Here is a 27689-nt window from a genome sequence, read left to right on the forward strand (position 1 = left end):
ACCATTTTAGGGCATTGGGTGCACGGAAAGCAGAGATATTGAAAACCTTAAAACTGATTACCTAGGCTGTTTTACATATCTCCCTCACTGTTTCTTGTAAGGTGGGCAATTTGGAAAGCAAAGAGGTAAAACAAAATAATAATGAAGTCAACAAGCTCAATTACAGATATACCTGTCTGTAGGGTGTGTGGTTTTTAAAACTCATTTGCAGAGCACAAAACTGAGTTCACACTAGAGCAGAGTTTCCCAACTCCAGTCCTCAGGGACCCCCAACAGGTCATGTTTTCAGGATATCCTATAGTAAGAACACCTGTGGCAATGTCTGAGGCACCGACAATAATTACATCACCTGTGCAATACTGAGGAAATCCTGAAAACACGACCTGTTGGGGTCCATAAGGACTGGAGTTGAGAAAGACTGCATTGCCCTAGAGTATAGTGGCTCCCATCTCCCTGTTCCATTTCTGGAATTAAAACTGAAATAAACCGATGATTTCAATGGGTTTTGAAAAAAACTGAATGCTTTCCATTTGCTTCAGTTCCGTTTTGTTTTCGTTTTTTTTTTATTGGAACAAAAAAAGCAATCTTTCTCATTCACACTAGCGCTTTCAACTCCGTTTTGCTGTGGGAATGGATTCCCAATCAAAGTGTGTACCATTAATAACCACCCTCTGTTTTCTATCCTTGACTTTGGAAAAGTCTAGATACACAATATCCAATGACTCTCCCTGGTCAAGTCTAGACCTTACCTCCTTGTAGAAGCTGATCAGATTGTTTTGACAGTAGTGACCCCTCATAAACCCATGCTGATATAAAGTTATACAGCAATTTTCCTTGAGTTACTCCAAGATAGCATCTCTTAGAAACCCTTCAAACATTTTCTCAACAACAGAAGTAAAACTTACTGGTCTGTAGTTTTCCGGCTCACTTTTCACTCATTTTTGAAGGAGAACCACATTGACTATGGACCAATGAATTGAATCCGTCACTATAGAGTCCCTAAATATAAGAAATAATGATTCTGTCTATCACCTTATTTAATTCTAGAGATGAGCGAGCACCCAAATGCTCGGGTCCTCGTTATTCGAGTTGAGCTTTTCGTAAAATTCGAGAGCTCTATTCAAGTAACGAACCCCATTGACTTCAATGGGAGTCTCGAGCATTTTTGTATGAGACCCGCTGGGAGCTGAGCTTTTTTTCTTTTCTTCTTGTGTTCTCTCTCTCTCTCTCTCTCTCTTCTCCGCCCAGCCAGCCAAAAAATTGCTGTTGACGTGCGCAGCGTCACAGCATGGAGGGGCCAAAACTGGGGCGGGGTCAAACACAGCGTGATGCTCGCTCGAGTAGCGAGCACTATCAAGTATGCTAATACTCAAACGAGCATCAAGCTCGGAAGAGTACGTTCGCTCAACTCTATTTAGTTCCCTTAGAACACAGGGGTATATGCCATCGAGACCCTGCGATTTTCCTATTTCAATCTTTTAAAGGCGACTTTGCACTTCTTCCTGGGTTAAACTGGTGCTATTTAATGGAGAGTTTACTTTAGAATTCTGTATTTCACCTGACATTTCCTTTTACTCTGTAAATACACAGAAGAAAAAGCTATTTAAGAAATTTGCTTTCTCCTCCTCATCCTCTACAATTTTCCCTACATTACTTATTAAAGGGCCAACACTTTCAGTATTAATTTACTACTTATATAATTGAAGAACAGTTTAGGGTTATTTTTACTCTTTGGCAATAAGTCTCTCTGTCTCCATCTTTGAAGCTTTTATCTATTTTTTACATAATTTATTTTTTTCCTTAAATGTTTTTAGTGCTTCTTTGCTGCCTTCTTGTTTCTTTTTGTTGTTTATTGCCCCCTTTTCATCTTTATTGAGCCACGTTGGTTTTCTCCTATTCCTAAACCTTCAATTCCAGTAAGGTATGAAATGCCCACAGTAAGTATTTAAGATGTTTTTAAACATTTCCCATTTTTTGTCTGTACTCCTATTTCTGAGGACATTATGTCAATCAATAATTTTAAGGGCATCTTTGACTACACATGTTTATGTCCTTCACATATATGTTACTGGAGTGGGGGGCTTTAAACCATACAGTTTTTTTAATTTATTTTAAGTGTATCCCTATTGATTGTTCTGCTAGTTGTGTGCTAACCCCTCCCATCACTCCACCCCCATTTCTATTATTTAGTTCCAGAAGTCAGTCTACACTATTTTTCCCTCTATCTTTTTGGTGGCTTCCCCCCAGGCCATAGTTTAAACACTCCTCCAACTTTGCCTTCTAGCCATCTTCCCTGCCAGCACAGCTGAACCCTCCCCATTGAGATGCAGCCCATTGCTATGGCAGAACGTGTAGCCAACAGCAAAATTAGCCCAGTTCTCCAGGAACCAAACCCCCTCCTTCATACACTAACTCTTGAGCCACTTGTTAACATCCCTAATTTCCCGCTGCCTTTACGGTGTGTCACATGGTAGCGGTAGCATTTAAGAAAATACTATCTTGGAAGTCCTTGCCTTAAGCTTATATTCTAGTTCCCTGAAGTCGTTTTTAAGGACTCTCCACCTGCCTCTAACTCTGTCAGAGTGACTACCCACTGCAGGTTTTTTTCACTGCGAAATTCGCAGGGTTTTTTTTCTGCAGGGGTCTATGGGACTTGTAATGTTAAAATCGCGATCGCACAAAATCGCGATTTTGCAGTAAATTTAGTTTTTATTCCCATTCAACTTCAACATTTTTAACGTTTTTCAGTACATTATATGGTACATTAAATAGATCCATTGGAAAATACAACTCGTCCTGCTAAAAACAAGCCCTCAGACAGCTACGTCGATGGATAAATATAAGTTATGATAAAGTTATGGTAAAAAACAAAAACAAAAATGCAAAAAAGGGCCACACACTTAGGGGTTAAGATTACTAAGCCATATCATATGTCATAACTGTATAATTGTATTTGTTTCAGATGTTGGACCTACCAATTACACCAATTCACGAAGTGAGTTTGGAAATTTTTTTCAAAGTCTGCACGCATTTGGAGGAGATGACTGTCCTGAACTGGCTTTGGCGGGCATTAATTTAGCCCTGGATATTTCCCCTTCTAACTCATTAATAATGGTCCTAACAGATGCATCAGCAAAAGATTACAACGATCAAACTTTAATAGATGGCATAAAATCAAAAATAAATCTCACAAGTTCCCAGGTAACCTGTTTATTCTTCATTATCTACCCATGGCCTTATATTGATTGCTGATGACAAAAGCCCTGGGCATGAACCTTAACCAAGTTCACAACAAATCAGTAAGGTTCTGTTCACATATGTAATTGGGTTTCCATCTTCCTGCTCCATCATAGGCATAGGAAAATAGAATCCCTGCAGAGAACAGTTCTGTCCCAGACTGGCCCCACTGACTATAAATGGGGTCCATCTGGGTTCCATCATGCTCTCTAGCTTTTTCCTGCATGACACAATACTGAATTTTGTGACAAATATGCACCAGAGGCCCCAAATGGAATCTCTGATGCAGATGTGTACAGATCTGACACTAAAAATGCCAAACTGATACCCGCATAGCCTTGCATTTAAAGGGGTTGTCCCGCGCCGAAACGGGTTTTTTTTTTTTTCAACCCCCCCCCCCGTTCGGCGCGAGACAACCCCGATGCAGGGAGGTAAAGAAAGCTCACCGGAGCGCTTACCTTAATCCCCGCGCTCCGGTGACTTCTCTACTCACCGCTGAAGATGGCCTCTTCCTCCGTGGACCGCAGCTCTTCTGTGCGGTCCACTGCCGATTCCAGCCTCCTGATTGGCTGGAATCGGCACGTGACGGGGCGGAGCTACACGGAGCCCCATAGAAGACTGCAGAAGACCCGGACTGCGCAAGCGCGGCTAATTTGGCCATCGGAGGCCAAAAATTAGTCGGCTCCATGGAGACGAGGACGCCAGCAACGGAGCAGGTAAGTAAAAAACTTTTTATAACTTCTGTATGGCTCATAATTAATGCACAATGTACATTACAAAGTGCATTATTATGGCCATACAGAAGTGTATAGACCCACTTGCTGCCTCGGGACATCTCCTTTAACCTTCTAAGGGCAGTGCTTTCCTATCCAGTTTTAAAGGACTGACAAGGATGGAAACTATGTCCAAGAAAAGAATCTGTGAAAGCTACTTCAGATGCAGATTATACTATAATTCTATGTTTATTCCTCCACAAATGCATTTATGAAGGAATAAACATATCCTGCATCCGGAATTGCTGTCACAGATTATTTTCTTGGACATTATTGGGTCTGTGGATTCCAGGTTCTGGTGTGGGTGCAAACACCCACATATTTTCTGAATGGAGAATACTGCTTACAACCTCTGTGTCTTGAGGGATGGAAACTATATAATGCTTCTCTAAAGCATTTGACACCGTGCCGCATAATAGGTTGATAACTTGATATACAAAATGAGGCAGCTCGGATTGGGTGAAAACGTGTGTATCTGGGTAAAGAATTGGCTCAGAGATAGAAAGCAGAGGGTGCTAATAAATGGCTCATACTCTGATTGGACCACCGTCGCTAGTGGGGTGCCTCAGGGTTCAGTATTGGGCCCCATTCTATTCAACATATTTATCAACGACCTGATAGAGGGGCTGCACAGCAAAATATCAATATTTGCAGATGACACAAAATTATACAAGATAATCAGTGCAACAGAGGACAATGTACGGCTACAAACGGACCTAGATAAGCTGGGGGCTTGGGCAGAAAAATGGCAAATGAAGTTCAATGTGGATAAATGTAAGGTAATGCACATGGGCAGGAGAAACGGATGTCACCAATATACACTAAATGGGATACTGCTAGGGAAAAGTGATATGGAAAAAGACCTGGGGGTACTAGTGGATTGTAGACTAAACTGGAGTAACCAATGCCAGTCAGCTGCTGCAAAAGCAGGTAGAGTGTTAGGGTGCATTAAAAGAGGTATAGAGGCGAGGGACGAGAACATTATCCTTCCATTATATAAGGCACTTGTCAGGCCTCACATGGAATACTGTGTACACTTCTGGTCACTGGTGCTCAGGAAAGATGTTACAGCGCTTGAGGGGGTTCAAAGAAGGGCAACTAAATTAACCCCTTAAGGACCAGACACTTTTTAGGGATTTTACCCATGTGGTGGTTTTACTGCTCCATTTTTTTCCTTTAGCTACCAAAATTATTTTTGCTGCATTTGTTTTCCGTGACATATAGGACTACTTTTTTAATATCTTTTTCACTGACTTTTTTTCTAGTTTTTAGTTTTATTCGGGCTAAAATGCTTAAAAAAAGGTTTTTTTTTTAACATTTAGTTTTTTTAAAATTATTTTTATATTTACACTAAAATAAAGTATGGAGATGGGTTCCTCTATTTATTTCAGACGTTTTGATATATATTATGTATGGTTTTGGTTTACAGGGCGCATACGGCGACGGTTTTTGTTGGCGTCTGCTTTGTGTTATTCTCTTTCTTATGTATGTATTGTTGTTTTATTCTGTTATTTTGTCTTACTGATGTATGTAATTGTGTATTTTACTATCTATGTCCCCCATGACGTCACATAAGACCTCTGGGGGACATTCTTTTTTTTTTTTTACTTTATTTGACACTTTTCCACTGTAGCTAGGGCGTCCATAGGAGCCCTAGTTGCAGGAGAAAGCAACCCCTGTGGTGACATTAGTCACCTGCAGAGCTGCCAGAGTCTAGTCTTACCCTCCAGCTCTGCAGTAGCAGGGAATCCCGGGAGGTCACATGACCCCCCGAGTCTCCCATAGGGAAAGACATCTTACTTTCACGTTCCCTATACAGTGCTCATTGAGCACTGTATATCAGGGAAGCAGAAGGCAGGAAGGGTTAAAAACCCCTCCTGCCTTCTGCTCCGGGTTATCAGCTGTCACTAACAGCTGATCACCCGTTCCTGCCTCTGACTGATTGCAGAGCAGGAGACTTAGAGCACCGCCGTAATTTTACTATCGGCGGTGCTCTAAGCCCAGGACCAGCCGCCGTATATATACAGTGGCTGGTCCTAAACGGGTTAATAAATGGAATGGGAGGACTGAAATACCCAGAGAGACTATCAAAATTGGGATTATTTACCCTGGAAAAAAGACGGCTAAGAAGCGATCAAATAACTATGTATAAATACATGAGGGGACAATACAAGGATCTCTCCCATGATCTGTTTATACCCAGGACTGCGACGGTAACAAGAGGGCATCCTCTATGTCTAGAAGAAAGCAGGTTTCATCACCAACACAGAAAAGGGTTCTTTACTGTAAGAGCAGTGAGACTGTGGAACTCTCTGCCTGAGGACGTGGTGATGGTAAAATCCATAGAGGGACTGATTAAGTGGACTGAAGTACTATTATCACTAAAAAGTAACCTATTGCCCGTCCAAATATAGGGCAATATATCAAATAGGCAGAATAGAATAATGATGGATCAATTCACCTATTTGATATATTGCCCTATATTTGGACGATTGTAGTCTGATCAAGGATTTATTTCGTGTTACATATACCTTTCTCAAAGCCACTATCCAGGTTAATTTGACTGGAATTATCTACTTCTTTGCCCTTGAGGAACACACTGTGGTGGGGGAAACACGGAGGGCAGAATTAATCGCTCAGGTCTCTTTTGTGTAGTCATCCAATTCATCGGGATGACGCCTGCGCTGTACTGATTGAGAATTTCAATGATACTTGTCAGTTTCAGACTAATGATATGAACTGGATAAGCAGACTACTTGTTGCTTAACCTAATTAGTCTGTACCCTTTTGTTTAAGTGGCCTAAATTGGATTACATTAATAATCTTGTCTATCTTCTTAATACTTGTATTTGTTTGTCCTTCTGAATTTTAACCAAGGCTAATAAAAGGTTACTTTTTAGTGATAATAGTACTTCAGTCCACTTAGTCAGTCTCTTGATACTATTTTTGGAAGTATACTGCCCCTGTGAATTCTCTCAAAATCCATAGAGGAGTTTAAAAGGGGACTTGATGTCTTTCTAGAGCAGAAGGATATTACAGGATATACATTTTAGGTTAATTGTTAATCCGGGTATACAGGTAGGTAGGAACTATTAGGGGTTGATCCAGGGATTAGTCTGATTGCCATTAGGGAGTAGGGAAGGAATTTTTTTCCCCCGAAAGGGCTAATTGGCTTCTGCTTCTTGGGAATTTTGCCTTCCTCTGGATCAACAAGGAGGTTGAAACAGGCTGAACTAGATGGGCATTGTCTTCATTCGGCCTTACATACTATGTTACTATGTATGTTAAGATGGTGCCGTCCAATTTTCTGCATGGAGGATGGAAACCAGAGTAGAAGTGGCACTGGATTCAGAAAATGTAGTCTGAAAAGACGTTTTCAATGTACATATCACAATTTTAATAGCGCTACAGTTTTTCTTTGCCATTGATACTACAGATGTTGCTCTGGTCATCACCTATTCTATTATTACTTTATCTTTTCGTTAGAGCTCACTGTGTAAGGCCTCCCTCACACAGACGTTTTTGTACAGCGTTTAGCATTGCCTTTTCAGCACTGCGCTAAACGCTGTATAACGCTCTAATCACAGACGTGACTAGTACTAAAACTATAGTTTTATTGAAATAAGATTAAAATACGAAAAAAGGGCACAACACTAACAAACATACATTAACCAGGTGAGAAAAACCACAGAAGGTAATAGTACCTGTGGTAACCTGGATTGTGACACTCAATGAGTATTTTTGTCTAAAATAACAAACACTTCACAAAAGCGAGAATCGAATAGACCCTCAAAAAATACAGGGGGAGGGGGGGGGGAAGGATTGGGGGCTCGTTTGATTATGATTATAGACGAGCCTAATGGAGTCCTTTAGGATCTCAAAACCCCACTCAAACCCTGTAAAGAAACGTGTTGGGTGGATATCAATTTTATGATCTACATCGGGCATAAATAGCTCGATGCAGGTGCATAAATTAAGTTTTTTTGGGGGTCCTATAAGGACAATATTTGGCACGGTGCTATAATGCAATCACCCCCCCCCCCTCCCCCTGTATTTTTTGAGGGTCTATTCGATTCTCGCTTTTGTGAAGTGTTTGTTATTTTAGACAAAAATACTCATTGAGTGTCACAATCCAGGTTACCACAGGTACTATTACCTTCTGTGGTTTTTCTCACCTGGTTAATGTATGTTTGTTAGTGTTGTGCCCTTTTTTCGTATTTTAATCTTATTTCAATAAAACTATAGTTTTAGTACTAGTCACGTCTGTGAATTGGGCCCTAAATTACCTAGTTTGACTTTACTGCCTACCCTCTGAGAATTTTTCTGTATAACGCTCTCATTCATTTCAATGGGGCTGTTCACACAAGCATCAAAACGCAGCGTCTTCAACGCTGCGATTTGACAGTGATGCATGTTTTATCTTTGGCAGTTTTTCAGCCCTGTGTCGCCCATTGAAATGAGTGTGCATCAGTTTCAGCACTGCTGAAAACGAGGCACAACTTGGTGCCGCCTTTTTTGGCAGTGTTAACCGCACACCGATTTTTGGGAGGAGGGCTTGAAATATAAGTACTACCCTGAAAACCAGCCTTAGCTGCTCTAGATAGAAAAAAAAAGCATTACTCACCTAGCAGGTGCTGTCAGGGTCCCCGCCACTGATCTCTGGCGCTGTTCCAGGCTTCCCTTGCTTGCCGGCTCTGATTGGCTGAGCCAGTCAATGAATGGCTGTGATTAGTGGAACGAGCCATCGCTGTGAACCAATCACAGCAATCTATTGCTGGAGGCAGGGTTCTCAAACCTCGCTACCATCAACAGATGATCTATCAGGGGAAGAGCTTGAGCAGTGCCAGAAATCAGTAGCGGGGATCATGACGGCACCTGGTAGGTGAGTATTTTTGCTTTTTTTCCATCTAGTGTAGCTAGGGCTGATTTTCAGGGTAGTACTTATATTTCAAGCCCTCCCTCTGTAAATCGGTGTGCAGTTAACACTGCCAAAAAAGGCGGCACCCCTCCCCAGAGGGAAGGCCAGCTGGGAGACTGTGCACTGGCCCGTGTGTGGACACATGGCAACCCCCGAGGACTGTGACAGCAGGGCCGCTAGCGGAGATGCAAGGCTGCTGGGGACTACTGTGACAGCGAAGCTGGCAGGCCAGCTGACAGCAGTGGAAGCAGGGGCTGGGAGAGGCCGTCGGACATCAGGCTCTAAACAGTGACAGCAGCGGGTTTGGGAGCTGGGAGATGCCAGCGGGACACTTACAGCAGCGGCCTCCGGTGCAGGTGTGTGTCTCTGCCAGCCAATCCAGAACTGTGGGCATTTCCTCTAGCTCCGGCAGCCCAGCCCATGTCTCCACCCATTACTGTGGTGGAGACAAGAAACAACAGTACCTGAGCATTGCTTTTTTTTTAGCTTCCTTTGCTGCGTTTTTAGCTGGCAAGACGCATGCCAGCGCTGCTAGAGCCAGGCTGAATTTGCAGTAAGCGCAGCATTGATAAATGCTGTGTTTCTGCAAACGCCTGTGGGAGGGAGGCCTTACAGCTTTTACTCACTAGCGATATTTTTTCCTGCGATGCAAGAGCGATGATTATGAAACCAATGATTTTCAATAAAAAAACAAAGGGAGTATATCGCGGACTTCTGCCATAGCTGTCACAGCTGTGGCAGAAGTCCAGGATGTGCAGCTGATCGGAGCTGTTATTCCTTTAAATGCCGCTTTCAATTCTGACGGCAGCATTTAAAGTTCCCAAACGGCCCTCTGCAATAAGATCGCAGGGAGCCATGTAGATGTCATAGCAGCCGGGGGCCTTGTGAAAGGTCCCAGGGTTGTCATGGTAGAATGCTTATCAAGCCATACCTGTGGGGTGGCTTGATAGACTGCCTGTCTGATCGCAGTATAATGTAATGCTGCGGCATTACTTCATACTGCAGGAGCGATCAATGCATCACAAGTTGTTGCTCCCTCTGGGGACTAAAAAAAAAGTAAAAAATAATATCAATAAAGTTTTACTAATTTATTTAAAAAAAATAAAAGTTTTAAAACCCCCATTTTGCCATATTTATGCTAAAAGAGTTTAAATAATATGACAAAAATTAATATTTGGTATCATTGCGTCCGTAAAAATCCGATATATCAAAGTAATGCATTATTTACCCCCCACGATGAACGTCGTCAGATAAAAAAAAATACAACGCTAGAAATGCACTGTTTTGGTCACCCTGTGTCCAAGAAAAGATGCAATACAAAATACTAGTACAGCAAAAAAACTATATGTTTGGTATCTAAGTAATCGTACTGACCTTTCAAATAAAGTTATCATGTAATTTTTGTTGCAGTTTGTGCGCCGTATATACAAGACGCACCTAAAGATGGCGGAATTTCATTTTTTTCCCCATTTCTCTACACTTTGAATTTTTAAAAAGTTTTTCAGTAGCTTATGTGGTACATTAAAAAGTACCATTGAAAAATAAAACTCGCCCCACAAAAACAAAGCCCTCATACAGCTACGTCGATGGATAAATAAAGGAGTTTCGATTTTTTAAAAGGGAGGGGGAAGAGAAAACAAAAAATGGAAAAACGAAAAAAAAACAAAAAAACGCTTAGTTACTAAGGGGTTAAAAGGGATTTCCAAGATTTGAAAAACATGGTTGCTTTATCTGAGAACAGTGCCACACTTGTCCATCCACAGGCTGTTTCTGGTATTGCAGCTCAACTTCATTCACTTCAATTGAGCAGCGCTGCAATATTAGACAAAACCCACGGACTGGTGTAGTACTATTTCTAGAAGACAGCAGACATGATTCCTTAACCCTGGACAAACCCTTTAAGGCTCTATAGGACTTCATAACAATATCAGCATGTCTATTGTTTGACTTTTTCTTTAAGATTGGCCTTCCAACATATGTCATACAATGTTATATAAAATGTATATTGATGTATATATATTTGCCATATTGTGTAGTACATATCGTATTTCTTTATACTAACCCCTGTTTCTCATTTTCAGGTTTTCTTTTTAGTCACTGGTCTGTGCGGTGATTCAAATGACCCACAATTCTTGATCTACAGAGACATTGCTTATTGGAGCTTTGGCCATGTGTTTCTCATTGATCTTTCAGATATGAGCAAGGTAACTAATCACACGACCTTTGTTAACATCTGCACAGTATACCAGTATATCAGTAAAGGGGTTTTCTCATCAGAGATCAACTCCCAGCAAACAGCTAATTTTGCCAAGGGAATATGTGGACAGCCAGGCTTTAAAAAAAAATAAAAATTAAGTCAGCTCACCCAATCCTGCATTTCATGATTACAAACAGTTTCCAATGCTGGAGAGTGTATGGATGCTCCAATGGACCTTTGGAAATATATCACTGTAATCAACTTTTCTTTATAGAAATCCCAACACTTCTGTTAAAGGAGTGCTGGAATTTTTGTAAAGAAAAGCTAGGCTTTTTCCATGCAGCAGGCACAGTAGGGCAAATGTAGCATTACATGGCAGCTATTCAGATGAATGGCCATCCATATAATACAAGAATGGCTCTAGTCCTCCAGAAGAGGAGCCACTCTCATAGAGTAGCTTTCTCTTCTAGCTCATAGAGGGGGATCCTGAGCATGGTACCCACCTATATGATGTTCAAATGGAGAAGAGACTGCCCTTTTAATTTACTAAATGGTATGCAAATTGGGAAGAAGGCAATGTGATTACATAAATTGTTTTAGCGATAATCGGTGCGTGTAAACACGCACCCCTCGTTCTCGTCCCCCCTGCACTATTTTCAATGAGGAGAGGCAGGGCAGGGGCGGAGCTAATTCCCGGAACTTAGCCCTGCCCCACCTCCTTTCATTTCAAATAGTGCAGAGGGGCGGAGAGGGGGTGGAGAGGAGGCAGGGGGGGGGGGGAGCTCAGAGCACTGCTCCCGTCTCTTCCAGCCTCCTCCCACTGCAGAGAGAGACGCTGTATATTGGCCGGCGTGAATACCCAGCCGATATACTGTCGTCTGAATGCACCCTTAATTGTACAAATCAGTGTAGGAATAATCCTCCATAGTGCCACCTATTAGAATGGTAGCTACCTTATGAGTCAATATCCAACATTTTAACAGGCCTTTAATATGGCTAGAGTTATGAGCCAAATATCTATGTACACATGGCTATTTCAGGGTTATTTCTCCTCATTAGTATACATTAGGATTCTGGCTTGGCAAGGTGAGAGGCCATCAATGTGAGTTAAGGCCCATTTACATGGCCCGAGGATTGCTCAAAGATCGCTCAAACGACAGTTTGAGTGACAGCTGTAAGCAATCATTTTGCATAAACTATTAAGTAGCTACTCTGCTACCTAAGAGCAATTAAGTGTGCAAATGAAGCCTTTAGCTGAAAGCAGTTAATAGCCCGAGGGCTCTTATCTGCATTCAGTTCCTTTTATTCTCCAGCGGGAAACAATGCTGTCAGCACTAACCACTGAGAACTGCTGATAAGCATGACCGACGATTTTTAGGTTGGACTGAATTTACGATCAGCTAGCAGTGCATAAAAAGTGCATGATGGCCGCGCAATTAGACACAACGATTATCGCTTAAATGATCGCCTTTTAGCGATTGTTTTAGCAATCATCGCTCCATATAAATGGACCTTTAGGGGAGAGGGGGAGTAATGTTTCTCCTGCTGGCTTTAGTTTTAATTACTAATGAGACAAAATGGGGTAACAGAAGATGAGAATAAGGGCTCCCACACACTTGCGTTTTTTTAAACGCAATCGTCAATGGGACTTTCTAATGTTAAAAACGCAACACAACACAACTTGCGAATCGTCTTTAACATTAGAAAGTCACATTGACAATCGCGTAAAAAAAATGCAGAGTTAAAAAAAACACAAGTGTGTGGGAGCCCTAAGGGTGCATTCACACAGGCTACGAAATCACGGGCGTTTTGCGTGTTGTGAAATGCACAAAATAGAACCCATTCTTTTTATTGGGTCTATTTACATGGGCAATTTTTCTCTCCCAGTGATGCAGGTGTGAGTGCTACCGCAAAAATCAATATACTTGAATGTCTGCGATGTACCGTGTATTATACGCGTGCGTAAGAAGCAATTCAAATACGTTTGTGTCAGCCTGGCGTAAGAGTTCTCTGTTCTTCAATTGAACACCCCTCTAATAGGGATATGGACTCTCCTGATAAGAGATCTCCTCCACTGTGTAGACTTTGATAGCAGCAGCCAAGAAATAGAAATTTCTTAAGCATGCTGTCTGAAGCTTGGCATGTGCTGACATTCTAAGAGCAGGGAGGCACGAACAGAGAGGAACCTTGTAATTTGCATTGCTTTTAGCTGCATATAGTTATAATTCATGAAAAACCTCTCCATGGAGTATCTGTGGAAGACTTTCAGCACCCATAGATGGATAAATAAAAATTCATAAAATATTAATGAAGCATCTTAGATCTTATGGTGCATTTACACAAGTGTATGCGTATATTGGCGCGCGCAAAACCGCGGTCCCATGTACGTGCACAAACACGCGTGAATGCTGGTCCATGCAGCATTGCTTTCAATGGGGCCGCGGCTACTGCAATAGGAAAGCAATAGAATGCCGCACCCCTGCAGTGATTTTCAGGGAAGGGCTTGAAATATAAGCCTGACAATCATCCCTAGAATGTGTTGAAATCAATGAATGGCCAATCGCTGCCTGTGATTGGCTGAGTGCTGTGACCAATCACAGGCAGCACTCAGCTGTCATTTAATGAATGGCTGAGTGCTGCCTGTGATTGGCTGAGGGCTCAGCCAATCAGATACAGCCCTTATAGCTGGCAGAGATTTAAAATCCCTGGCTGCTGAAACAGATTCAGAGCAGTGCAGGGAGAAGACAGGCTGGACACGCCTGAGCCCCGGCAGCTGAGGAGAGGTGAGTATAATTTAAAAAAAAATTTTTATACATTCTATGGATGATTTTTCAGGGAAGGACTTATATTTAAAGCCCTTCCCTGAAAATCCCTGCAGGGCTTGCCGGCAGCCCATTGCTTTCAATGGCACTACAGAAGCGCCGGTCCCATTAAAAGGAACAGGAGAAGATCGCGATTTTCTGCCACAGCTGTGGTAGGGCATTCTTTACTCCCCGTGTGGAGTACCCTTGTCACTGAACACTGTGACAGTGCTGTCACAGTGTTTAGTGACAAGGGGACTCCCCGTTGGGAAATATTGACATGCACCACAGACCTATGGTGCACGCATGTCCTATGTTTTGCTGGTACACGCCTGTAAAACACGGGCATGTGAACACACCATAGGGAACCAATGGTTCTAATAGACGTGTGGTTTTGTGTGCACATAAACACGCTTGTCTGAATCCACCCTCAATTGGTACTTTAAGCACAGTTTGAAGTTTCTGGGGACATCAACAAACCCAAATACAATGGCCCTATTAACCCCTTGAGTGGCGGGTTTCTTACCACCCTGTCAGACCTACCAGGGAAGTGTTTTTAATGGGCCAATCATTTAATTTCAACTAATTTTCCAGTTGCGTTCCAAGACCCATAACTTTTTTATTTTTCCATTGACACAGCCGTATGTTTTTTTGTGGGACAAGTTGTATTTTTTAATGGCATCATTTTTGGGTATATATAATGTATCGCATAAGTTTTGTAAAAAAATTTGTAGGGAGATTGAGGTTTATATAGTTTTTTATGTTTTGCTATTTTTGTACATTTAAAATATTTTGTTTTCTTTAAGGTTTGAAGGTTTGCTTTTGTGTCGCCACATTCCAAGAGCTGTTTCAATTAATTTTATTTTTCCATTGCCATAGCTCTAGAAGGTCTTGTTTTTTGCGGGATGAACTCTAGTCTTCATTTATCTAATTTTTGCAAACTTGTAAAATTTTGATAGCTTTTTATTCCATTTTTTCTACAGGCAAGATTAACAAAATCTGTAATTCCGGCATGTTTTTTATTTGTATTTTTCACTGCATTCTCTGGGCAGTATAAATAATATACTAAGGTAATTATACAGGCTAGTACGATAATGCCAATACCAAATCGTAATAGTTTTCTTTTTCGCTACTTTTTCACACTTAAAAAAAATGTTTTTTGATTTTTTTTAATCGCTGCATTCGAAGACCCCTAGCATTTTAACTTTTTAATGAATGAAGCTGTGTAAGGGTTTTTATTTTGCAGGATGAGGGCTTAGTTACACGGGCGCCCGTGTTACTGCAGGAAGGAGACGACCGCACTTCAGGACGGACGTCTCTCTGCAGCGCTGGAGGAAAGAACATTTGACCGGCTTCATTCTTTCTTCTGCGCTGCGGGGAGTTGTCCGTCCTGAAGTACGGCCGCATGGGCGCCCGTGTGACTAAGCCCTGAGTTGTACTTTTTATTAGCACCATTTGTTGATCTGTGCAGCATTTTGATCACTTTCTATTCCGTTTGTTGTATGGTGAGATAGGCTAAATTAGCTATTTTTGCCACGTTTTAAATTCTTTTTTTTTACATGCCGTGCACTCTGCAGATTAAATAATAACTTCCTTCTCTTGGTCATTATGAACGCAGGGATACCACATGCGTAATTTTGTTTTGAATTTTTTATATTTTACAAAGTAAAGGGAGAAAGGTGGGGTTTTGGCGTTTTTATTTTTTTTATATAATTTTTAAATTTTTTTTAACTTTTTAAAATTTTTTTGTCCCTTTAGGGGACTTGCATAATACTTTTTAAAACATTCTTCTAATACTCTGCTATGCTGAGGCATAGCAGGCTACTAGACAGGCTATGACTCTCAGACAGAGTTTGAGTGTCATAGCCTAATTTAGTTGGCAGACCCGGAGGCTATGTTCAAGCCTCCGGCTGCCACAGAGGCCCATCAGGACCCCCTGAACACATTGTGGGGGGTCCAATGGTGACAGCGGGAGCACCCTCCATCTGTTAGCCCTTTACATGCTGCAGTCGCAAAGACCATGGCATGTAAAGGGTTAAGAGCTGGTGCCAGGCTATCCTCTGACAGCCGATCACCAGCTATCCCTGCCACGGGGACCATCGTCTGGTTTCTGACAAGCCCATGGTCTCCGTGGCAACGTGTAAACAGTGCAGGAGTTCAAAAAAAGAAGCGGGAAGTTGCCAGCAGATCAGTTATAGCTTTGTGGGACTCTGCAGGTAGTGTGTGTGCAGAGCACAATGCCACAGATTATGGCATTGTGCTCTGCAGGTCCCATAGTGAAACATAGCCCGGAAATCTTCGGGGCTATATCATTGTAGGCAGTGGAGCTAGTCCTGGGACTGCCACTGAAGGGGTTAAAGGCGTCTTTCTTTAAAACAATATGTCATGGGCAGGGAATGGTGTGAAAAATGTATTTAAAAGGCATAATCCCCTTTTAAATATCCCCCAACCCGCAACCCACCACAGCTGTCAACCTCCCAGAATATACTACAACGTCATGTACCGTTCATTGTTCACGTGACTGCTACAGCCAACAATAGGTTTCAACAGTTATAATGAAATGAATGGAATGTGACCACTGTGATTAGCTGCAGCGATCATGTGAACACTGCAGCTGCAGTTCACATAACATCCTGACACTATATGACATCAGGATATGGTGTAATGGTGCCCAGTCAGGACACCAACCACAATGCCACAGCTCATATCATTGTCCAAAGATATGCTGAGCGCATTTCCATGGGTACTTGTAGGAGAAGTCCTTATTTCCAAATTTGGGGACACATTTTTAATTTTGGGCCCCACTTTTCCTTAAACAGGCCCCGATAAGGTGTTTTGGTGTGGCTTGGGGAGTGATTAAGTGTTTGCATTGAGAGTGTATAAAGAACCTATCAGGTGCGAGAGAAGTAGGACTGTTAGGGAAATGATCAGAGGGATTTCATAGTGTTTCATTGTCTGGTCTCAAGTTAAGAGAAGCAGTGTACACCGATCACTGACACAGTCTGTATCATCCGACAATGAAAGCTCTTCTGGCTTTATTACAAAGCAGACAATGTATATAACAGTTCTCTTACCTGTGATCAGAAATACACACCCCCTGTAAGCAGAAGAACTCATGATTGGCTCTAGGAGCTAATGGTTTAACGTATGTTAACACCTCAAGGCGTGTCACTGCAAACACGTAATTCCCAGGAATAGAAACTGGATCCTAGTATACACCATTCTACTATTTTCTATATCTATGGAGAGTTCCACATCTCTAGTTATCTTTAGACATTCCTAAGCCATGACAGGAGATGGGGAAAGGATGAGCCTACATCTACATACCAGTGTACAACACGAACTGAGTTACCCATCTATACGCTGGTCATCCACCAAAGAGGCAGATTTACCAGTATCTACATATCTATATATACATATATACATACACGTGTTTGCCTAGGCTGACGTGAGAAACATGTATCATTACTATAACAAGGACATATGACTGATATTGCAGCTCAGATCTAGAGGAGGTCGGAGGAGAGGATTAAGGCCCTGTCAGCATTCATTACTGAAAAGTGACTTTGTGAATGCCACTGAGTAAATTGGTGTTGAAGTGGACTTCTGTATTACTTGGTCTGCCAGGTAAAGTCCTCTGTGATCAAAGTTCAGAGACTGAGCCAGTTTCAAGCCTATAGTGGCTTCGCTAAGTACTGTAAACCGCCCTGAGACTGCAACTGACAAGTTATGTGCCTGTTGGAGACTGTAATAGCCAAACTGTGTGCCCATTAGAGACTGTAACCACCAAGTTATGTGCCATTATTTGTAAGTGTAACACTTTGTGTCCCAGTCAGAATAAAGTTCTGTTTCAGTGAAGTTTGCTGTGTCCATCTGCATTACTGCACAATCCTCACGTGGGGTACTGTAACATGGTCCAGGGCCACACACAAATGTGACCCTCTTAGATGTTGGCTGACAATTTGTTTGGCTGGCAGCCTTTTCTTCCTACCCCTCTCATCGGACAGCTATAATGTTGAACTAGGATAGAGACTGGGGGCATTCTTACATCCCTGCTTCACGCACCAGGGGAACTTGTCCCGTCCTTATACCATATAGGTGTGGAGATAACGGACTATTGAAATAACCATAAATATTTACTTCCTGATTTGATTTTTAGTTATTCACAGGTATTTCATTATTTGGATTACACTCTTTCTAGACCAGTAAATACATCAACCCGACTCTTCTCTGCAGAGTACAGTGGTGGCAATAATACTGGCATGTTCAATGTTAGTGATAAATTCAGCAAAATTCTAATAATGACCGATGGATTAATTACTTCAATATCAGTAATTGGACCAGGTGGTAAGTGTTTATCTTTACAGATGATTATAAATCAAATATACAGAAAAACTGCAATCAATAATCTATAACTCTAAGGCCTTTTTTGGAATAATAAAAGGGGCTGTCTGAGATCAAGTTCTACTTTTTCCAAAAACAGCTCCACTTTTGCTGGGTTGTGTCTGGTACAGTTGAGCTCCATTAACCCCTTCCCACCTCATGACGTACATGCACGTCATGGGAGGAAAGCAGATGGCACACAATGCCATACATATATGTCATGTAGATGGTGTATTCTCAAGAGCAAAGTCCATAACATAAGTGGTGGAAGCCATTGTAACTGATAGCCTAGGTAAAGCTGCAATGGCAGGGAATGGAGATAACTCTAATCCTCCCCTGCCCTGTTAATCCCTTATCATTGATTGCGGTATGTAAGGAGTTAACAGAGGGAGTGCCGTCATCGTACCTCCATCATCCAATTGTGGAGGGCTCATAGGTTGCCATGGCCTCCAGGTCTGCCATGGCTGGTATTATCATAGTAAAGAGACAACGCACTGCAGAGGTACTACAATGTATTATGTTAGTGATGATAGGATCAGAGGCTCGAGTCCCCTTAAGGAACATAAAAAACTGTAAAAATTGTATTAAAAATATGCAAATTTTAAAAAAGCCCTTTTTGCGCAATTTTCTCTTTTTTTTTTTTTAAAGAATCCCTCACACAGCTCATTCACTATAAAAATAAAATAGATCTGGGTGTTTGAATACAGTGATGCCAAAAACTAATTATTTTCCCCAAAAAAAGGGTTTTTATCATTGAAAAATGTTAAAAAATATATACATTTTGGCATCATCATAATCGTACCGACCAGTGGAAAAAAGTTATCATGTCATTTGTACTGCATGGTGAGCACAGTTTAAAAAGAAAAATGGCCTAATTCATGTGTTCTTTCACCTTCCTCCGCCCAAAAATTACTAAAAGTTACACAATATATTATATGTACCTCAGAATGCTGCAAATAAAGACTGCAGCTTGCCACACAACAAGCAAAAAAAGTTATAACATTTGAGATGTTGAGATGAAAATACCCCAATATTGTCATGCCCTTAAAGAGGCATTCCCAACATTTACGTTGATTGGCGGGGGTCCATCCTCTGACCTACTTTCAGTGCAGAATTGAAAGTGTAATAGAAAGGCTTTGCTTTCATTGAAATCAATGGGAGCGATGCCTTATTTTTACTTTTAAGTGGAAAGTATAATGAAAGGTATCACCCCCCCCCCGTTAAATTAATGAGAGAGAAGTCGCTTATGACACTTCTGCTTTGATACTTGTTGCGGATATCTGGTGGATCAGCGGATCAGCAGGGATCTTGATTGGTGAACCCTCGCTAATCAACTATTGATGGGGTATTTCAGGCATGTACTATTGATGACCTATTCAGTGATGGTTTTAGACAAAATGTAGCCTTGGGCAAAGTTAAAATAGGGCCCCAGCTTTTGAAATATTGTACCAATACAATCATGTTCAGTCAACGCAGTAAATTGAAAGAAACATGATCATGTGAAAGTATATGTTTGTGCTTTTATTTATATTGCCAAAATTTCGGCCTGATTTTGCTTGCTCAGAAATGGAGAAAAGGATGTAAAATATATCTTCACATACACTACCCCTTTGCATATAGATATTATAATAGCCCTACTACCTTCTAAATTTCTGTTAAATCATATTGTTTGAATTCCGAAACTTGCATTCTACAGAACAGTAATTATAGTTTAAGAAAATATAAAGTTTGAATAACTGCATGCTTCCTAAAAAAATGGTAGCTTGACTATTATGAAAATGGCTAATTAGATTGTGAGCCCCACTGAGGACAAGGACTGATGTGGGGGAGATATTTTTCTGTACAGCACTGCAGCACTGTGGAATATGTCAGTAGTCTAGCATGTTAGCTGCCATTAACTTTGAGCAGCAGCAGTGCGCTGAGCCATGACTCATTAGCACAGTAACCTGCTAATGCGAAATGCATTAGCAGTGTTACATTGGTATGTAAATGTGATTGTTCTCAGCAAGAGAAACTAAGTCATCTTGTAGATAATGGCTAACAAAAATACATGATGTTACAGTGAGCTTTCAAACCTACTCAGGGTTCTTCCTCAGGCCTATGGAGTAGATCTGAAGAAACATGCATTTATATATACATATGAACAGGCACAGTCCTGGTGTGATTAATTTGCACTTAAATCAATGCCATAACAGGATGAAAAAGCACATACATGGAGTGATTAATTTGCACTTAAAATAATACCAGTACAAGATGGGTAGAGGAGTAAATACGTAAATAAAGTATGGGAACGGGTTCCCCATTTTGTTTCGGACGTTTTGATATATAAAAATGTACGGTTTTGGTTTACAGGACTCATACGGCGACAGTTTTTGTTGGCGTTGGCTTTGGGTCATTTTCTTTCTTATGTATATATTGTTGTTTTATTCTGTAATTTTTATTTACTGATGTATGTAATTATGTATTTTACTATCTATGTCCCCCATGACGTCATAGAAGACCTCCTGGGGGACATTCACATGACTTTTGTTTTTTTTTTTATTTGACATTTTTTCGCTGTAGCTGGGGCATCCACAAGAGCCCTAGTTACAGAGAAAAACATCCCAATAGTGACATTAGTCACTGGCAGAGCTAATCAGGGTCTTCTGGGACCCTGTAGCTCTGCTGTAGCATGAAATCCTGGTGTCTCGTGACCCCCCGACCCCCGTATTGGAAGTTACACTTCTGCTTTCACTTTTTAGTACACAGCGCTCAATGTACTTGAGGAAGGAAAAGGCACTAACAGCTGACAACCCATCCTGCTCTGATTGATTGCAGAGCACGAGGCTTAAATCCCTGCTGTAATTTTACTATCGGCTGGGCTTTAAGCCCGGGACCAGGCGCCATATATTTACCACACTTGGTCCTTAATGAGTTAAAGAGAGAAAGAGAGAATTACCTGTGGCTGGCAATATGCTGCACAAATACGTCCACGTGAATCCATCCGGACACTTTATTTAATTTAATCTTCCCTTATTTGCAGAGAAAAACAAAGTCAGTTAAGCTGTATATTATTTTATTTGCAGATGTTTCCGTTCCAATGGAAACCATTGTGTCTGAACCTTGGGGATCTGTGCATGTGATAAAGAACCCTGATACAGGAACATGGGAAATAATTATTATTGGAGAAGGACCACACTCTGTGACTGTGGAAGAAGTCACAGGTATAAGCAATAAGAAGCTTCTGATCATATAGCTTTATTATGATATTCATAATATAGAGCTGATGCTTAAAACATATCGTAACTTACTTTTCACAAAACGTCTAGGATAAGTTGCCATGTGTGTTTATATGAGGAATAACAGCATTTCTGGCCATTATATGACTTGAATCCTGTATTTTTTTATGCAGTTTTTCCCTTCTGAAGGCTTAAATTCTAATTGTCAGTTTTGCAGTGTAAGGGCATATTAACACGAGCGTATATCGGCCGGCGTTTTCATGGCTGGCCGATATACACTTCCATGTAAGCAGTTCCCCCCTTTCTCCCCCTCACCAGCTCTCTGCCTCTCTCCTCCACTTCAGCGGTTGCAATTAGAAGGGGGCGGAGCTAAGCTTCGCTCTGTCCCGTCCACTCCCATTGCTGTTCATGGTCAAGAGGCTGGAGCTTAGCTCCACCCCCATCCCCACCCACTCCCATTGCAAACCGCTTGGAGGGGAGGAGAGAAGCAGAGAGCCGGTGAGGGGGAGGGAAGGGGGGACTTCTCAGATGGAAGCGTATATCGGCTGTGAAAACGCTGGCCGATATACGCTCATGTAAATAAGCCATAAATGTCGTTCCAGTAGTTCTAAGACAGTAAAACACTTACTATTACCTGCAGCGACATCTCTGTTTGCTTCTCCATTTTTGTCTCTATCCAGCAGCTGCACTCTCCCTCTTCTGCAAAGACTTCTCTGACCAGCGGCTATAAACTGACCTCGGTGTATGGATTTTATTACTACCTGCATATTGAGTAATCATTGACACTGCAGGAGGAGGGGGAGGAGAAGAGACTGATGAGTGGAGACAGAAGCATTTTCCTTCAATAATATATGTTAAAAAGCTTCTCTTACTTGCTTGTACTATTGAAAGTTTAAAAGATTATTTTTGCTTTTAAAAATCTCACAATAGACATCCCCTTTATGTTGTAGTTCCAAAGGCCTCCTTCAAAAAGTTGTGAAAAAGGAGGGTGGAGCAAGACCCAGTGAGGGTAGTGGAATATTTATGGAGTACACAGAGTTTTCAATGATTGAGTATTTTGAATGGTGGAGGTGCTGCCAACCAGATGACGCTCCACCAGTGTGGGCGTAAGTGTAGCAAAAAGGATGTGAAAAGAACTGGTATGGAGGCGCAACACTCTAAGCTACTAGAAGATGTAGATCAAAGTCCAATGTGTGATGGTAAAAGCACTTCTTTTTTATTATTTTTTCAGAAATTAAAAACCAGCAATGGAATACGCGTTTCGGGGAAGAACCCCTTCGTCAGTTCGGCTGGATAGGACAACAGGATGCCTAGGGGTGACACGATTCCAAAGATATATTGGATGTGTCGGAGGTCCTGTGTGCAGGAGGACAGGGGAGAAAAAAGCACTTTTTTCTCCCCTGTCCTCCTGCACACAGGACCTCCGACACATCCTATATATCTTTGGAATCGTGTCACCCCTAGGCATCCTGTTGTCCTATCCAGCCGAACTGACGAAGGGGTTCTTCCCCGAAACGCATATTCCATTGCTGGTTTTTAATTTCTGAAAAAATAATAAAAAAGAAGTGCTTTTACCATCACACATTGGACTTTGATCTACATCTTCTAGTAGCTTAGAGTGTTGCGCCTCCATACCAGTTCTTTTCACATCCTTTTTCCTTCAAAAAGTTGACTTTGCTGGGGAAATCTATGGTCAGCCCAGAGTTTTCTTTACATGAATGGCTTATGCTTGCCAGAGCAATGGCTATTAGAAGCCATTAATGCTTGAAAACCGTCATTCAGCAGAACAGCTGATAAGCAGGACCGCACGCTGTGCTCTGTCCGGGGAGCGCTGATAACAGCTGATTACATTGTATCAGCTGTTCTCAGTTGTCAGCCCCGTCTGCAAATCAAAGGAATGTAATCAAAGAACAGTGAGTTGTCTCTTCCCTGACTACAGCTCCCAGCAGCTCACACGCTACTAATTGGTACTAACAGGCATTAGTACCAAGTAGTAGTTTATGCAAAATGATCACTCAAGCTATCTTTTGAGTCATAATTTTTGCAGTGTAAATGCACCTTAACATTTAAATACAACTATAATAGCATTTAAAGATTTGTAGTGATGCTTTTCATGTCACTTCAAGGGGATTTCCAACAAACACATTCATAATTTATAGACAAGATAGATGATAATTGTTAGGGCTCATTCACACTTGCGTTTAGTCTTTCCATCTCTTTTTTTGGCCTAGAGATACGCAATTAAATTGAGTTTTTCCCCATTGATTTCTAGAGACTTTCATAAAAGCGGAAACCTTTTAGTTTGCTTCCGTTCTGTTAGGTATCCTTTATTTTTATGGAACTGCGCTATTAGTTCCGTTACAAAAACAGGCCTAATGGTAGATAATATTGTCCATCACTCTTTTAACTTTTTTATATACTTGTTTAAAATTACACATATACATATATGCTGTTATTATTTTTATAAATATATACTATTATTACGTGAACGATGCATATCCAATATCTAATTGTTTTTGTCGTCACTTTCTTTTCAGCAACAAACATCTCTGGTAAGTAACCATCCCATTCCCAGTTTAAATTAGATATAACTAAACAGTTTTTCCACAAATTACCACAATTTTTGGGGGGTATTTGCTATGAGGCTTTCACAAGTGGTGCATTTAAAATGTGTTACCTGTAAAAGCCCAACAGTTACAAAACTCATCAAAAAAAGTGCATTTACATAGGGATACATTCACACAGGGTCATTTGGATAAAACTGCATCAAAAACAGTATTAATAAAACTGCATTTTAGGCCTCGTTCACACGACCACTGTTTTAGCGCAGTATTGGTGCTATTCCACCCCCCTCCCCCTCATAGCCACACTCTCTCTCCCTGTTATGGGTGATTAACCCATAGCCCCACTTTGTCTCTCCCTGCTATGGCTTAATCCCCCCATAGCCCTGCTGTCTCTCCCTGCTATGGGGATTAAAGGGGTTGTCTCGCGAAAGCAAGTGGGGTTCAGCACTTCTGTATGGCCATATTAATGCACTTTGTAATATACATCGTGCATTAAATATGAGCCATACAGAAGTTATTCACTTACCTTCCCTGCGCTGGCGTCCCCGTCTCCATGGCTCCGTCTAACTTCAGCGTCTAATCGCCCGATTAGACGCGCTTGCGCAGAAGGGTCTTCTGCCTTCGGCTCGGTTTGGCAGCAGCGGCGTTCTGGCTCCGCCCCCTTCTACGCGTCATCGCGTAGCTCCGCCCCGTCACGTGTGCCGATTCCAGCCAAGGAGGTCTTATATGAGGTCATGGGGGACATAGATAGTAAAATACATAATTACATACATCAGTAAATAAGAATTACAGAATACAACAACAATATATACATAATAGAGATGAGCGAGTATACTCCGTAAAGGCAATTGCTCGAGCGAGCATTGCCTTTATCGAGTACCTGCCCGCTCGAGATGAAAGGTTCGGGTGCCGGAGCGGGGGAGTGGTGAGTAGCGGCTGTCAGCAGAAGGGAGCGGGGGGGGAGAGAGGGAGAGAGAGATTGAGAGATTTCCCCTCCGTTCCTCCCCGCTCTCCCCCGCAGCTCCCTGACCGCCGCCGGCACCCGAACCTTTCATCTCGAGCGGGCAGGTACTCGCTAAAGGCAATGCTCGCTCGAGCAATTGCCTTTAGCGAGTATACTCGCTCATCTCTAATACATAAGATAGAAAATAACCCAAAGCTGGCTCCAACCAAAACCGTCGCCGTATACGTCCTGTAAACCAAAATCATACATATTATATATCAAAATGCCCAAAACAAAATGAGGAACCCATTCCCATACTTTATTTTAGCATAAATATACTAATAAAAAAATTACTAAATGTAATTATAAATGTAAATTATAAATGTTAAAAAAATCATTTTTTTTAGCTTTTTACCCCCAATAAAAATAAAAAACGGGAAAAAAAGTCAATGAAAAAATATTAAAAAATAGCCCTATATGTCACAGGGAAAAAAAAACGGGCAAAAATAATTTTGGTAGCTGAAGGAAATAAAATAGGGCAGTAAAACTACCACATGGGTAAAATTTCCTAAAAAGCATCTGGTCCTTAAGGTACAAAACAGCCTGGTCCTTAAGGGGTTAAATGTCCTGCTGTAAGCAAACAGAATCTGCTTTTCCTGCGCAGGAGTTTCCATAAACTCCAGCTCCCGTAGGAGTCTATGGAAACTCCTGCGCAGCTCACACCAAAGATAGGACAGGTCCTATCTTTTCACTCAGCATGGACCTTAGATACTGGCATTGTAGCCATGTATGTCCTATCTTTTGAAGGTGCGAGTATTTTGCGCTTCTAAAATTCCTTCATGTGAACGCCTCTATGGGAAACCATTGGTTCTAATAGAAGCACTCTTTTCACGCGCCTCTAATGCATGCAAACAGCACTTGTGTGAAAGAGCCCTTGGCGTGATTTTGATGCATTAACGGCTAAAAGCACAAATGTTGCAAAACTTGAAGAAATGCACAGGGTTTTTATCTATTGCATTTTTTACCACATCCAAACTGCCCAGTGTGAATGCACCCTAAGACTTTTTTCACATTTTTGCTCTTGTTTTTTTGCTGCAGCTTTTGTAATCACTCCAAAATACATGCTTTTCCACAAGTATGTTTACCTCCTCCTATACTAATTGACTTAGAACAGAGGGTTTGTTTTGTGATTCAATCAGCATAACTGCACATGACTAAGGACTCAGTCTGACAAGCGTTTTTTTTCACGCATGAATAGGTGCGTTTAAAAAACGTCTGTATTAGAACCGATGCTTTCCAATGAAAGCGGTCGCATGTCTGTTTTTTGCAAGCGTTTTAAATTCGCACCTGCAAAAAATAAGACAGCGTTTTTCAATTTGCACGAAAACGTGGTTTTCGTGCAAATCGATGTAACTTAGACAGTAGGAAATCCCACTGTCAAAGCTCCTAAATAAGCCCTAGCTGCTGGAAAAAAATATAAATAATATATCACCTAGAAGCGCTGTCTGGCTCCGGCGCGTGTTCTCCCTGAGTCACGGTAAGGCTGTGATTGGTCAAAGCGTTCAGCCAATCAGAGGCAGTGCTTCCAGGAGGTGAGGATTTTTTAATCCCTGGCCAGAAGAAAATGAAGAAGATGAGTGCCGGGGACCCAGGGAGCACTTATAGGTGATGTATTTTTAATTTTTTTTTCCTGCAGCAAGGTCTGATTTTCTGGGTAGGGTTTATATTTCAAGCCCCACCCCCAAAAATCCCTGTGAGGGTTGCCTTCATCCCATTGCTTTCAATGAATGGGGCGGAAGCAGTGCCAGCCCCATTGAAAGCAATGGATAGAATTGCGCTCCTCTGCCACAGCTGTGGCAGTGGATTCCTTCATCTCTTCAGGAAGTCCCCTCATCACTGAACACTGTGCACTACCCACGGTAATGAACGAATCCTCTGCCACAATTGTCATAGCTATGGCAGAGGAGCGTGATCTTCTTCCTATGTTTTCAATGGGGTCGGCGCTGCTGCCCCCGGCCCCATTGACAACAAGGTGAATCCCCTGGATGTGACAGCATCCAGGGGTTTCACATCCAAGGAATTCCCTGTTGCAGCTGTCACAGCCACAGCAGGGGATAGCGATCCTCTCCCATTGCTTTCAATAGGGCAGCACTATATATGCGGATTTTACAATCGTGTGACCGCACAACAAGTGCGAATAAAAAACGTGTCTGAAGCTTCAGTAACTTGTTTTTTATACATGCGTTCCGTATTTTTTCTTTAACGCACCTATACATCCGTGAAAAAAATGCTCATCTGACTGAGCCCTAACAGGAGCGTATGTGCTAAAACGCTCACAGCAGCACAACGTGCTTGTGCACAAACAAGGTTGAATGAGGTACATTTGCATCTCTACACATATTACTGTACTTTTTGCGCATGTAGGTCCAGTTCACATGTGCATGACACACCCTTTCCACGGATTATAAGGCTAATTGACCTAATGAAGTCCAGATGTGTTCTTTTATTCACATTTGTGCAGTGTTTCATGCTTCCCTTTGCGCATTTATGCACCTCTCATAGACTTTTATGGGGCTGTTGGTGCGCAAATATGCAGAAAGATAGAGCAGGTCCTATTTTTTTCATGTGTTCAAAATGTGTGCGCAAAACACGCTT

The 27689-nt window shown here is 41.7% G+C and overlaps 1 protein-coding gene across 1 annotated transcript in view; it reads left to right on the plus strand.

Annotated features, from left to right (window-relative positions):
- The window catches only part of LOC136576706 (uromodulin-like), a 54589-nt gene that overhangs the window by 6020 nt on the left and 20880 nt on the right, over window positions 1-27689 (plus strand). The window contains exons 4-8 of the mRNA XM_066576239.1: window positions 2963-3201; window positions 11010-11132; window positions 18096-18273; window positions 21375-21512; window positions 24065-24079. Of these exons, the coding sequence (XP_066432336.1) occupies window positions 2963-3201; window positions 11010-11132; window positions 18096-18273; window positions 21375-21512; window positions 24065-24079 (693 nt within the window). The remainder of the gene's footprint in view (window positions 1-2962; window positions 3202-11009; window positions 11133-18095; window positions 18274-21374; window positions 21513-24064; window positions 24080-27689) is intronic.

Source organism: Eleutherodactylus coqui, chromosome 8, assembly GCF_035609145.1.
Source record: "Eleutherodactylus coqui strain aEleCoq1 chromosome 8, aEleCoq1.hap1, whole genome shotgun sequence".
Classification (NCBI taxonomy): domain Eukaryota; kingdom Metazoa; phylum Chordata; class Amphibia; order Anura; family Eleutherodactylidae; genus Eleutherodactylus; species Eleutherodactylus coqui.